A 15,459-nucleotide genomic window follows, 5' to 3' on the forward strand; every position below is an offset into this window, starting at 1 on the left:
AATTGGTACAGCCGTTATAGAAAACAATATGACAGTCCCTCAAATAATTAAAAGAAGATCTACCATATGATCCAGCAATTCTACTTTGGGCATATACCCAGAGGAAACAAAATCACTATCTTGAAAGAAGATATGCACTCCTATGTCCACTGCGGCATTATTTACAAGAGCCAAGACATGGAAACAATCTAGGTTTCCACTGACAGATAAACAGGTAAAGATGTGGTATGTATATTCAATGGAATATCATTTAGCCATAAAAAGAAGGAAATTCTGCTATTTGTGATAACAAAGATGGACCTTGAGGGCATTATGCTAAGGGAAATAAGTCAGGCAAGGAAAGAGAAATACTGTATGATCTCACTTATATGTGGAATCTAAAAATATCAGAACTCATTGATACAGAGAACAGATTGGTGGTTACCAGAGGTGGGAGCCTGGGGGATGTGCAAAATAGATGCAGGTGGCCAAAAGGTACAAACTTCCAGTTATAAGATGAGTAAGTCTTGGGGATGTAATGTACAGCCTGATAACTTTAGTTAACAATAATGTATATTTAAAAGTTGCTAAGAGAGTAGATCTTAAAAGTTCTCATCAAAAGAAAAAAAAATTGTAATTATGTGTAGTGATAAATGTTAATTAACTTTATTGTGGTAGTTATTTCACAATACATATTCTATATATCAAATTATTATGTTATATACCCTAAATTAGTACAATGTTATAGGCCAATTATATCTCAATAATACTAGGAGGGAAAAAGGTTAACCCAATAGAGTAATGGGGAAGAGCAGTCTTTTCAGCAAATGATACCAAGATAGTTGGCTATTCATATGAAAAAACCCCAACCCCTATTTCCTATTATACATGAAAAAGTCAAGGCCCAAGATTCAGAACCAAAAATTAAAGGCTCAGTAATAACACTTCCAAAGCTTCCAGGGGATAATGCAGAATATCTCCGTGAAGTTACTATAAAGAAAAACTTAAGTAGCTCACACACAAATACTAATCGTAAAGGAAAAGATTGATAATTCTGACCACATTAAAATTAAGAATGTCTATGCATTAAAAAAAAAAAACAAAAACATTTTGGAGAATGAAAAGGCAAGTCACAAAGGGGCTGGCATCCAAAATATAAAAAGGTCTCTTATCAATCAATAAGGGTAAACAATCCAGTAGAAAGACAGACAATCAGTTTTACAAAAGATGATATTTGAAAGGCCAATAAACACATAGAAAGATGCTCACCCTCAACAGTAATCAAGGAATGCAAATTAAACCACAATGCGAATACCACTATGCACCCACCAGAGAGGCTAAATTACACCAACTGATGATGAGAAGTGCTGAAGAGGATTTGGAGCAACAGGAACTCTCATACACTGCTGGAGGGAGTTTAACTTGGCACAACTACTTTGGAAAACAGTTTGACTTTATTTACTAAAGTTGAAAATATGCTTACTTTATGACGCAGCAATTCCATTTCTAAGTATATACCCACAGAGCTGCATGAATATATGTATCAGGGGTCATGTATGAGAATATCTATAGCAGCATAATTCATAATAACCCCAAACTAGAAACAACTGAGATGTCCATCATTTATAAAATGGGTAAGAAAACAACGGAATGCTACACACAATTAGAATAAACAAACTACTGTCAAATTTATCAACGAAGATAAATCTTATAATATTGACCAAAAACAAATATCTCTATCTCTATCTACCTATCTACCTTATCTCTCTCTCTCTCTCTCTATCTATCTATCTATCGTATCAGTCCATTTATATCAAGTTTAAAACCAGGCAAAACTGAACTATATTGTTTAGGGATATATGACTAGGATGTAAAACTATAAAGAATAACACAAGAATAACCCCCAGTTCACTATTGTAAATAAGATAGGATTTTGGATTCATGTAAACTACAGAATGTTTCTCACTTTAACAAAAAGATGGAAAAATATGATAGCACAATGTATTGATAATTATATATTAATATTAATTAACAACAGCTCCATCACTCTTAAAGACCACTTATTTTCTTTGTCAGTGGTCTAGTCTTTTCCATAGGTACCATTTCTCCCACCTCACCTCTTCAATGGGTAGGTCCTGGAGCTGTGGTAAGGAGCAAGACAGGATTCCGATAAGGAATGGAGTAGGTGAGCACACGATGTCGATCATAGATGCTGGCAGGACCGGGATGTAGGTATGCTGCCAGGTAAATGGGTACAATGTGGCAACCACAGCATGGCCACATTTTGACAGGGTGCTAGCCAGAGGAGGAAGCAAATGACAGTCACATACAATGCAACATATGGAGGGCATTTCCAATGTTATGTTTATAGAATTACAAATTGATGGCAGTTAGTGATCACAGGTTAAACATTCTATGATTACTCATTAATTTTTAATATTTTATTTAAATTTTTAACTTAATTTACTGAAAAATCTCTAAACTTGATCCAGCTCTTTCCCACTATTTAAATTGCGGAAAACTAGTGTGTACTTAGACAAGTACACAGCTTAAGCAAAACACATTTAGAAAGATAAATTAATTGCAACCCAAAAAGTCACTGCTATAGATTAATGCAAAGACTTTTTGGATTATTTACCATTTAGAATTATTCATGTCACTATAGCATTAGATAATAGAGACCCTACAGTTTTTTTAATATGCTCCAATTTTAAAGTGGTGAGAACATATAAAACACCAGTATGAGTGACACGTTTTACTTATGTCTCACCTTAAGCTGTTGGCAACAAAGATTACCCTCCTCTCCAAAAGGAGAGAGGCACAGACCCGGATGAGATGACACACACTCAGGCACTTAAAGAGACATTCAAAGTCAACGTGTTCCAGTCGGGAATCCAGTGGGCGGCAGAGTTCAATTGACTGAAATGCAAGAAATTGAATCAGGGGAGCTGAGGCTGGAAAACAATCCCTAATGACAACACTCATGGGTCCTGTCACTCTTTTATAGGTTAAATTCAAGAAAGAGGGCCTGCTACAAAGACTGTGAAGCTGCCTACACTAATTCCAAGATCTAACACCTGATTTTTGTGCTGTAAGTTTCTGGGAAAATCCTTTATCTCACCTGACAGCAGTATGTAAAATCTTCATTAATCACACTGAAACTGTCGTTATGAAGGGGCTCAGTCTTTGAGTGGTAGCAAACCTTTAGTTCCCAGGTCTAAAATCAACTATCTCACAGATCAACCAGATATTTCTGCAGTGCTTTATGGGACTAAAGCATATTCTATGCAGTTTAAGAAAAAGGGAAAACTCTGCCCTGAGGCTTCTGGACACTTTCCCTGCCGGTGCAGGCCACTTCCGCAGCTGTCAAACCTCTGCACAGTGAGCTGTGGGCTGACGTACCCCGTCTCCAGCCCCAGGGAGGTAGCTCCTAACTGTGATGGTGCATCCAGGGGCTGGAAAAGGCGCTTCCATGACGCTCCGCATGAACGGGTAGACCAGGGCTGGAGACATTTCTCTCCTCTTCTCTACCTCATCCAGAATCTACACGAACAAAATGTATTATTTTATTAGGGACTCAGTTCAAAAACATAAAAGAACCCTATTAAAGGAACTGCCAAACTTGGTGTGCAAACTTGAAAATAATGCCACCAGATTTTAAGACAGACGAGCTTCTGTAATCCATGAAAATTCATTAAAGGCATCATATCTCTTGGGGCATCTTTATATCCCCAAGAAAAGTTACTAAAACAAATCAACTTATTTTTAGAAGAGGAGCCCCTTTTTCTTTCACAAAAGTAGGGGCAAAGAAGTGACATTGACAATGATACCTCGCAGCCTGGGGTCTGGGAAAGATAAGAAAAGCTTCAGGTTATGTTCTCCTTTAAGCTGGGAGGTTCAGCAAACCAAAATGAGGATGACATGGCAACAGCGTCTGGATTAGAGATCTAAATTTAAGCTTTCAAACCTGTGGCTCTAACCTACTGGTGAAGACCCCTTTTTAAAGTAGTACATAAAAGTCTGTACCACTTAACATTGCCTAGTGAAGTCATCAGAAACGAGAGCTTACTCAGAGCTCAGACCAATACAACTTTTCATAGGGTCCGTTCTCCCCTCACCTTTGAAAAAAGGTTGAAGCAGCCGAGGCGACTAACCATGCAGTACACTTCAGGAAGTCGCTTTCCTTTGCCTTCGGGCTAAAAGGAAAAAACAATAAAGCAAAAATTAAGTAGCACAAGTCTTTATTAACTTGGACTATTGATACTTTCCTAATATTCTTTAGTACAGAGTAGAACCCAAGGCTTTCATCTTCAATGAACACTGAAAGATGAGAAAATGCTAAAAATGATGGCACAAATGATTCCAGGTTTAGTGGAGGCATTGAAGCAAGAAGAAAGTAACTCAGAGCTACACCGACTGGCTCATTGTACTATATTCCTCAAATACACCTAGACTGACACCCAGCCACTATGTCAATGGTCTCCTCGTCTATTACAGACACACAAATGAATAAAATAAATCCATACCCTTGTTATTCTAGAACATTCTGTGGCTAATCCCAACCTTGCTCCTACTGTTTACAGCTGCTACAGCTTCTTTAAGACACAGAGCAGTGAGTAGCCCTCAAACTCATCCAGAGACAGTGTTTTAGAAGTTCCTTGTCTGACTGTTGCTCCTTGGCCAACCCCGCCTGTAGCACAAGTCTGTACTTACCACAAATTTCTTACAGTAACCAAACCACCGGCTCCCATCTTCACCGGTTAAGACAAAGGAGAATGTTTCACTGGAAAAAAAAATAGGCAATAGTTTGAGAGCCAAACAACTGCTTCTGACATGCCTCATGAAACAAACGACTGAAAACGAGAGTCCAACCGCAGTCACTTTGAGCCGTAAGATGAGGCATTAACACTGAATTTATTCCTCTTGAGGGAGAAAGTCCAGGCCTGGAGAATAATCTTGCCTTGTACTAGAGTGAGAGAATAGGTAAAGGATGTTTCTGATGCTGTTGCCTCCTTTTACTTTCTTATTTATCCAGTCTAGCTATGCTTCCAGCCTATTTTCCTTTCGCTGAATGCCCAATTCAGTCAAAACACGTAGGTAAGCTATAAAGGCTTTTGATAAGCTATTTTTCCCTTCCAAATTCTTCTATTTAGTTCTGAGAGGTCCTATGGAATAGTGATAGGCAAAGGACTATATCCTTTACAAATAAAAATTAATAGGAAAATAATCAACTCCTCATTAGAAACATAGACAGAATATACATATAGACAATTTACAAAAAGACCTATAGATGCCCAAGAAAGAAATTCATTAATAATCAAAGAAATCTAAATTTGAACAGTGATACATGTCTACACATGGCCAAAAATAAAGACTGAAAGGGAACACGCCAAAATATTTACAGCGATTATCCCTGAGTAATCAGAATGCCAGTGATTTCTAATTTCTCCTTTTTTATTTACTTCTCTGTATTTTCCAAATGCTCTAGAATAAACACATAACTTGTTAGGGCAGGGGTGGGAGGAAGCCAACCATGGAGCAGCTGGGCCAATGTGAAAGAAGCTGTCTGTGTAGTTAGCAGCTAAAGTGACAGCACAAGAACATCAGAACCGACAGCTCCGAGACGAGAGTGGCGATCAGGCTAAACTGGTTATGAGAGACAGCGGCTTAGTCTGGAGCAACATGGGGTGCAAGGGCAGGGCTACTCAGGCAACGACTGAGGCTGTCTCCCAGCAGGTCATTAGCATGTGACACGGTTCACACAGCCAGATTTCAGCCTAAATAGCATGATCGGTAATTAGAGTTCTGAACAAAGTAGTCGTCTACTTACAAGCAGGATTCAGAGACAGCGACAGTTTATTAATTGAATGTGGTATTTTCCTCTAGATACCAGGAAGAAATTCTTTATATCTCCCCACTCAATACATTGCACACCTCAGACTGGAGCCTCTCTTCGTACAAGTTCCAAAGGAGAACACACAATCAGGGCTGTGGCCTTGTCTATCAGCTCAAGGGGGAAACCAGATGCAAACATTGCTGTTTTATCTGTTTCTGAGTCCCTGCGGTCAAGGCTTTTTTCTTTTTCTGTCCACTTGGTGGCATTTCTGATTGTATGTAAAGCGTAACTTTCTTTTCCTGCAGAACTGGCAAACTGAAGACACTCTCAAACTTGTTTTCCCTTTGATATCGAAATCATTCCATGTCTTTCTTTTTCGAGTCCCACATAGGAAATGTTCTAATTCTGTTTCTTCCTTTCCTCCCACTGCATCCTTGACCTGCCAGTGTCCACACAGCGTCACCACTGGTTCTCTCCATTTCTCAAGCATTCTGATTCTAGTTTTGCAGTTCCAATAAATAGATATCAGATCGTGTAGACTATTTACCTCTTGAGTTCTGAGGTTGGCACCCAGTCCTTTGAATCAGGAAAACAAAACTTGGGGATCACTTTGAGCCTCTCTTCAGTGTCTTTGGATTGCTTAAAGCCATGGTCACTCTGAAAAAGATAACAAAATATAGGTGATTAATATTCTCTGTAGGTGGAGAAGAGAAATAAAAATACTCAGCTTGGTCTTGAGGAAGAGGCCTCTGTTGAACGTAAGTAGTGCCTCAGCGTAGTTTCCCGCTGTTCAACAAAATGAGAAGGCCAAGACTGGTAATCACAGAAGATGCACTGAGAACAGGGTTACTCAGAATAAGAATCCTGTTTTTACATAGGAATGGTATTGTGGAGATCCGACTGATGTAAGAGAGTTGACTGCACACGGAACATAAAATAAATAAAAATCTATTCTAAAATATACTAATAGCAAAAACCTAGTCAGCACAAGATACTTTTTGATCAATAATCAAAGATGTTTTGAAAAGACAGATGAATGTTATTTAGAAAAGAGACTATTTTTAGAATCCACCCCATATATAATCATTTCTCTTAGCATATAATCTTTGCTACCTAATTACTGGTTTGCAACTTCCTGTAAAATTTTAGCATGGAAGACCCTTTTGTGCAAGTCTGGTATTGTACTTTAAAGGACAGTCTCAATTTAGTTAAACCAAAAGAAAATTAACTTTAAAAAAAAAATCAGATGATAAGTCTAATTTCCATACTGCCTTCGTGTAACTAATACAAATGACCTATCCTTTCATTTCTAAAGCAAAACATGCACCTATTCCGGGTCACTTGAATTTTAAGCTCTTAAGAAATGGAAAAGCATTCTAATAAAATTTTAGTTGTATGACATTCTATTATTATTATATTGTTAAATGACTCACAATCATCTGCATTCAAGGTTTTCTACAACGGGATCATGTGGAGCGCAGTCATCCCTCCCCCTCCCTGATTTACGGGTGCCTAATGCACGAAGATGCTGAGTAACTTGCTTAGAGACACCCGAATCACTGCCAGATCAACTGGATCTTTATCTGGTTCCGAGCTCATTAATTCAGGCTGTGCTGAAAACAGGTTCAGCCTCGAGATTTCTCTCTGCAAATATAAGGCTGATCAAAACTAGGGGCGGGGAATTCAGCTCTCCCTCTGTATGGAAAATTTGATTCTCAAGACTATCTAGATTCCATTATTTTTAACTCTTAAGGTCCTGCTATAAACAGGGCTGTGACACTGTGCTCTCAGGCTACACTGAAGATTTTGATAGGAATTAAACATATTGATTTATTTACAGTAGAGATGTTGTTGAGGACTTCTTTTAAAAATAGAGAACCCTTCCTTAATGCAGGAAATACCTCTTAGATTCCGGTACAGCTATGCTTCACTAGCTTTTGTAGTGAAAGATGTAATCGGGGTTATAAATTCAAAGTCCTAAAGGGATTGAACAGATAACTTAAATGACAGAAGTGGTCCAAGGAGTAGGTTGAAGAGTGAGCCAACGCCCATATTTAAAGGCACCACTGCTCACCAGGGCCCGCTATAGAAGTTGCAGAGCACAGTGCAGAATAAAACTGTGGACCCTTTATTCAAAAAGCAGGAAAAATTAAATATAAAACTTTTTCTTGTCTACTGTGGTCTCTCTTTCAACCTGTAATGGGATTTTTATTTGCTATTTAATGTCAGGCTCTCTCAGGCACAAGGATCCTGGGGGACAAGTGCAGCCCCTCACGGATGCCCAGGGATCCTGGCCCACAACTTGGTGCACAAGCGGCCCACGAGCTGCTGGCTTTCTCCTCTGGCCAGGCACAGTACTGTAACTGTGTTCCCAATGGGGGTGGGGAAGTAGGGCCTGACGTCTCCCTAGAGCCAGAGCAAACCACAGGCCCACCACGCCAACCCACAGCAGCCAGGCAAGCCCCAAGGAGTGCGGCCTCCACACGGGGATGTGCTTGGCAGTTAGACTGGGGGTGGTGTAGAGGCTTGCCCCACCAAGCCACCCACAGACACACAAGTGGCACTGCCAGCCCAGGGCAGGGAGGGTCCCACCACGTGTTGCCTAGAGATGCTGTGGAGCAATGGCTGCCTGATCCCAATCCTCTCTTTGCCTATGCTCAAGCCCCTGGCAGGGACAGTGGGTGGCAGAATTCCCTGAATAGGGATAGGAAAGGAAAAACAAATAGGTCCCAGGAAACCAGGGGGCAGGAGAGAGGACAATTAAAGAACCCATCCTGGAAAGGTGGCAGGAGGTGAGACCATGCATGAACCCAGGCCTGAAGACAGACACATGCCCCTTTATCCCACGAGATCTCACTTACAAAACACAAATTCAAAGACAAAATTATTAAGAATTTCAGTGATGACTACAGAGCATTAAACCCTCAGCACAGGGCCCTTCTGAGTGAGGGGCCTTGTGTGACTGCGCTGGTCATATGCCCATGAAGCTGGTCCTGCTTTACTCAGCATCAGCCGGTTCCTGCCACTTAGGAATGCAGGCTGAGTGTTGGTGGTCTTTCCAGTTTCTCAGGAAAAAGTAGAAATGCAGATTTTTAGGTGAAATTTAAATTTTAAACATTGGCAACAAATAATTTGTTATTATTACAAAAACACTACAAATAAAAAAAAAACATAGCTGCCCATGAAGCTGGTCCTGCTTTACTCAGCATCAGCCGATTCCTGCCACTTAGGAATGCAGGCTGAGTGTTGGTGGTCTTTCCAGTTTCTCAGGAAAAAGTAGAAATGCAGATGTTTAGGTGAAATTTAAATTTTAAACATTGGCAACAAATAATTTGTTATTATTACAAAAACACTACAAATAAAAAAAAAACATGTTTGCGAGCTCAATTTGCTCAGGGGCCGCCAGTCTGCAAGCTGTGACATAATGATGATGTTTCTCTTTTTGTATGTGCTGCTACAAAGCCTCATTTGAGGTCTATGCTGCAAGCTCTGTGAGGGCAGGGGCCAAGAAGACCTTCTTCATTTGTATTCCTAGCACCTGATCTCAGCAATAGTAGGTATTTTAAGAAAGATTTGATTAAATGAATGAATCACTTTTTGAAAAAGACAGAGCAAACCGAATAATGTTGTTAATAATAGCTCCCATTTGTCAAGTGTTTAATATGTGTCAAGAACTGTATTTTATGTACATTATCTCATTAAATCCCCACTATAAATGAGTAGCATTACATAGTGCTCACTATATGCTAGACACTGCTTTCCAGGGCCTTATACGGCTCGTTTGGTCCTCACTCCAATTCAGCGTGGTAAACACTGTTATGATTACCTTCATTTTACAAATGAAGAGATCGAGGCACAGAGCAGTTAGTAACTGCTCAAAGCCACAGAGCTAATATGTGGCAAACGGAGATGGTCTGCTTAGAGTCTGTGCTCTAAACTGCTACCCTATGCTGCTATTTATTATCCCCCTCATTAAGGATGAGGAAATCAAGGCTTTGTAACTTGCTATAAGTCACTTAGTAAACGGCTGAGCAAAAAAAATAAAACCAACTTGGATAATGAGCTTTCTTTCCTTGCTAGGTTGTAGCTCATGCCTGGCATGTCATCAGAGCCACTTACCAGATCCTACAAGAAGTATAGTATTAGCAGAAGCTGACTGAGCTAACAAAAAGCAAGAAGAGAGGAAGTAAATGCACGTGGAGACACAGGCCGAGTGCCTTTGGCCCTCTGCGCCTACCTGGCCAGGGAACTGCTGTATGACCTGGGGAACGTAGCCGACTCCTGATGGTCTCTTCTTTAGAGACACTACCACGAAAAGCTCGAACAGCTGCTGCTCCTGTAGCTCGATGAGGTCCCGCTCTAAGGTCTGGTAGTGGGGATTCCTCTTGGAGGACTGCTGCACTTGTGCTAAGCGCTTGTGGCGACCTGTAATGACACCGTGGAGCCCTGCTTTTCCTTGGTCGCCCTACCTTCCCTCTGGCACCCAGAGGCCATGACCCATACGGGACTAATCTTCGCTCGGTGACAGCTGAATGAATGGTGGCTAACCAATGTCTGCCATGCAGACATACCTGTTAGGGCTATGATACACTTGGGGACACAAGCACCTGGGGCCCTGTGGTGGAACTGACGTTCTGTGTCCCAACAGACACTCTGTGTATGTCCCAGCACATACTCCATGCTATCCCACCTTTCATGGCCTGACACCGGGACATGAAGAAAATGTCAGGTAAAAGCACTGATGACAACACATACCATGAACTTACGAGGCGGGGCAGGGAGGTGTCTGATAAAAGAACTGAGTCCTACAGAGGTAAGTACATAAAGGGACAAGCTTGATAAAATTAAAACAAACGCTATCCTCACATTAAAGACACTGTCTTTTCCCCTTGTTTCCTTGGCGTCTCACAGTGCCATAAAGGACATATGTTTGTACCAATAAACGTGCTAAATGAAGGGGGAAATCGAAGCAGGAGACATTAGCAGACTATTTCTCAAAAGAATGAAACTATGAAAGTGTACTATTTAAATACTATAAGCAATACCACTCGAAACTGGACAGCATTACCCTTTATTCTCATGTATCTCTAATCCTGAACAACTTGGGGTCGTCCCCACTCGGGGAAATGTGGTACTTGTGGAGGAAGTAGTCTCAGGGTCCCAGGGACCTGAATATGTGTCGTTCTGTGCCAACCACTGACAGCCTCATCCTCTGACTAATTGTTTTGGTTTTCTTTCGAGATATGATGCATTCCACTCCCAAAGAAGTTACACTATGGATCAAAAATACATGTAGGAGTGGCTCCCAGGACTATCCGGTACATTCGGCGCTCGAGGCAAAGCTTCACTTACCCGCAAAGGGCTCAGTTCGAGTCAAGAAAATTTTAGATTCTGTTTTTCAGTAGCAACAGCACTGAATTAGTCATCTTTATGCATCCAGGTTGAACCTGATGTTGACTTAAGTTTCACCTTCGGTCAGGCTACAGAATCAAACACCTGAAGCAATTCAAGCCAGTGGGGGAGCAGCTGACTATTAATCATAAGATCAGAGTGTCAGACTTGAAATTGCACTGTACTCGTCTTTGATAATTCATGTCTTCCACTTTTTCCATGCCTCGGTACGCCAGCCAGTTAAACATGAACTAAACGACTTGCTGTGAAAATCCATTAGATGAAGGATACGGAGCAAGAAAATCCATTAGATGAAGGATACTTGACTATACGGCAAGATTCTATATTCTAACAGAAAGTAAATGGCATAATAATTTGGAATATAAATGCCTGTGAATAAGAGATCAATGTTTCTCATCTCAATGTCAGAGATATCAAAGTTACTTAATGACTCCTGAGAGACTATGAAAAATCAGATATTTTATGCTAGATATTTGTCTCAGGATGATTCACACACACCCTGTCTTGGCTGCTGGGAGACTTCTGCACATATGTCTGAACACGCAGCTCAGCCACTCCCCTGAGGACATTCCATCTTAAGAACCATACTAGTTTGCCTCACTCTGCCATGGGAAATTTTTAATACTGTCAAACATCTGACAGTATACTGTTTAGTTCCTTAAATCTCGACAGGTTTCTTAGAGTGAAGAAATCACCCACAAAATGAAACTTCGTGTGGGAAAAACATGCTTAATCACAAAAGGAGGATGCCACTCCACCTATAACCATGATCATCACGAGGAAGGGAGCAGCCCATTGACTCACTCACTCTTTGGCAGATACTCGCCATCACTTTCGTTACCACTGGTTTCACCTGAAAAGAGAGAGTTTCTATTTGTATTTTCCAACAGTAGAAGCACATGACGATGAGAACAACAGAAAATCTCCACAGACCTGGGGACTTGGAGTAAAGAATAATAAGAATGCTGAGCCTTTCTCCAAATCACGTAGTTATATCAGGGCAGGGCAGTCACAAAAGAAATGAAAGCTCAGAGAAGAAACTATTCCTTCTTCTTCTCACACCTTATCTCCTTCTTCAGCTCTCCTCTCATCCCTAATTCTAGAAATTAACAGTAGTTCGGACTACTTTTTAAAAGTCTAGTTTAGAGTGGATTCTATTTCTACATTCATATCTTTGTCTTAAGTTCCTGAATAAGGTATCAAGGGTAGAATACCAACGTGGCTAAACAAAAATCTCACCATGGGACACAATCTAAATTTAGAATATTGGGAAAATGTGGGGCTAAAACAGATTACCAGATAAGTGTATGAAGTAACATTCTAACTCTTCTGTGATACCGCTAAACTACCTCAGGGCCAACTTGAACTCTCCTTTACTCTGAATTCTTATAGTACTCCGACTGCTTTGAACTGCTTTTATTTTCCTCAAACAGATTTTAAGTGTCTTGAAGATAAAGGACTACGCTTTTACAAGGGAGTGTTTTGGACCACAATGCTAGACATGGCCAATTTACAAACAAAACAAAATAAAATATGAACAACTGAATGAAAAATTTCTAGATTAAGTCTAAAAAGTTAAAGTCAAAGCAAAATTTAAAACTGTAAAGGGAAAAATTTTAAGGTACCAGGAAAAACAAGGCCTAGGAATCATAAATGAAAAATGTATACACATTGGATTATATAAAAATGTAAAATTTCTATCTAATAAAAACCATTAGTAACTTCAAAAGGTAAATGAACGATAAACTGGGAAAGTATTTGTAATACACACTGCAGACACAAGGCTAAGTTTCTTAACATTCAAATAACTGTTACAAATAAATAAGAGAAAATATAGTGCAACAGAAAAATGAATAAAGGGCAGGAATAGATAATCCATAGAAAAGATTTGTAACTGCTGATAAACATGATAATTGTCAAACTGATAATTAAAGAAATGTAAATTAAAATAACAAGATAAAATTTCCTACCATGATATTGACAAAAAATAAAAAACTTTAATAAAACGCAGTATCAGTAAAGATTATGAGGAAAAGTCATTTTCAAATGCTGTTCATAGAAACAAAGTGTTATGATCAGCCTATTTGTGGGACAACTTGGCAGCAGCTATAAAAATTTTAAATGCATATAGTCCTTAATTAAGTTCCCCACTAGAAACTTATTCCACAGATGTACTCTTACCAATATATAAAAATATAAGCCAAAAGATGTATCTTGCCGCACTGTTTGAAGAGTAAGAAGTATGTATATACAGAGAACTTAATATGCACAGGTTAAATACCAGATTAGAAACATCCAAGATGTCTGCCTACTAAATAAAATTCTTTTACTTCTCTACAAAGAAATACAGTACAGCTATGTGGATCTTTCTGTGTTGATACTGGAAGAGCTCCAACATATATTACATTTTTTTTTTAAAGCAAGACATACAAATTCTGAATGGTATAAAACTATTTGGGTAGAAAAAAATGTTAGAGAGTGCATAAAATTTTCTGGAGTAGTAGGAGGTTTGGGGAACTCTTGATTTTCATTTTATCTTATATTATTATAATTTCTTGCTGTGCTCATTTTAATTTTATAATAAGGAATAAGAGAGCATTAAAAACACTGCTTCTTCATAAGATAGGTGGAAAAGGAACCTAAGAGATGTTACAGAAAAAGTAGCTGTTTAAATATTGTGTACTCTAAATGTATAACTTCAAATTAACCACCATGATGAAAAGTATACTGGGGCTATAAAATATTGTTCAGTATGAAGGAGCAGATGCTGTGAGCTCTATTGAGTCCTATTTTTATCTTTAGCACCAGGCACCTCTTAGGAACCTATAAAGTATCTGGAAAGAAAGAAAAGGAAGGGGAAGGGAGGAAAGGTAATATAACTGGGAAAGACCTTATAAAAGATCATTTCAGTGGCTTTAATATATTCACATCTATGGGTTTTGATGATCTACATGCTGAGACACTGAATGAAGGTTAAGGGGTTTATTAGCCAAAAGGAAAATCTACTGAGAATCTGTTGGGGTAAAAGAAGTACTAGGTTGTTCCTTTTTCATACGTGACTTCAACACAAAATTATAACAACAGAATAGAAGAATGGTAATAAATCATTCTTTAACACCTGATAACTGAATCTTAAGCAATGTTTAGGTTGGAATAGATTCAGTAAGGCTTAGCGTGTACTGACAGTAGGTAAACATAATTATCTGGTTCTACTAGGCATCGTTGAAATACAGACAAAAGCTTGAAGAGGAAAACAAAAATCTGAGAACAGTAACTATGGAGCTGGGAGATCCTCATGCATGAGAGAAATTCTTCTGGTTTACTGGAGGAGTTGGTCACAGAAACTGGGTAAATGCATATTTCCTTTGAGCCATGCAAAAGGAGAAATAACTTGTAGGAAAGAGTTATAATTTAGGGACTGTTTGTGTGTGCATGCACATGCTAGAAGTTAGCTATTAATGTCGTTTTTTTTTTTCAATAACAACACAGTACGAAAAAAATGGGGGTTCTTCAAAAACTTATCTAAGAGCCAAATTTCCTAAAATGTTCCTACACTTTAAGGCATACAGTATACAAATGACCCACTTACAGTGGCATATCTGGAGAGTAGAATTATCAATAGAATGCTGTTAATCTGGGAAAATGATAATGTTTTCTAAGAATCTGTCATGGCCCCAGTGTCTTGATATTGTATATAATTTGCAATTTATAATTTATGTCCTTATCTATAAAACACTGAAATTAATGCCACATAGGGTTATTTAGAAAATTAATGACAATGTGTCTAAAAGGCTCTAGCATAATACCTGGCATCGGTTTTTATCTTCTGTATCTAGTTCTGAATAATACAAATTAAAAGCCTTTGGTCATATTCTCCATACATATGGAGAGGAGATAGTTAAACTGCTAAAAATCAAGGTTCGTGAGAAGAGTTGAGAGTAACTGTTCAGGACAGAAAAGGGTAAGACTTTGTGGTTCCATGTTCCTTGATTCAAATCAACATTGCCTCTCTGGCTCAGCTTTTTCATCTGTAAAATTAGGACGGTCCCCACCTCCTAATGTAGTTGTATGTTATACATGAGATTAAGTGTGTTAAGAAACTATTACTTCACTCAGTAAATGGTACCTATTATTAACAATAATCAAAAGTATTTCTGCAGAAGACAGAAATGTGTTTTAATAATTCCTTTTGAAAATATAAATACATTTAAAATGGTAACCAGTTGACTTTT

The 15,459-nt window shown here is 38.9% G+C and overlaps 1 protein-coding gene across 2 annotated transcripts in view; it reads right to left on the bottom strand.

The window, feature by feature from the left end:
• Window positions 1-15,459, bottom strand: part of DENND2C (DENN domain containing 2C) — a 34,665-nt gene that overhangs the window by 11,994 nt on the left and 7,212 nt on the right. For both annotated transcript variants that reach the window (XM_015595436.2, XM_025038512.1), the window contains exons 6-13: window positions 12,036-12,080; window positions 10,053-10,240; window positions 6,363-6,472; window positions 4,693-4,762; window positions 4,098-4,175; window positions 3,382-3,522; window positions 2,750-2,898; window positions 2,097-2,274 (exon numbers count right to left, since the gene is read on the bottom strand). In XM_015595436.2, coding sequence (XP_015450922.1) covers window positions 2,097-2,274; window positions 2,750-2,898; window positions 3,382-3,522; window positions 4,098-4,175; window positions 4,693-4,762; window positions 6,363-6,472; window positions 10,053-10,240; window positions 12,036-12,080 — 959 coding nt within the window. The remainder of the gene's footprint in view (window positions 1-2,096; window positions 2,275-2,749; window positions 2,899-3,381; window positions 3,523-4,097; window positions 4,176-4,692; window positions 4,763-6,362; window positions 6,473-10,052; window positions 10,241-12,035; window positions 12,081-15,459) is intronic.

This window comes from Pteropus alecto, unplaced genomic scaffold (genome assembly GCF_000325575.1).
Source record: "Pteropus alecto unplaced genomic scaffold, ASM32557v1 scaffold106, whole genome shotgun sequence".
Taxonomy (NCBI): Eukaryota; Metazoa; Chordata; class Mammalia; order Chiroptera; family Pteropodidae; genus Pteropus; species Pteropus alecto.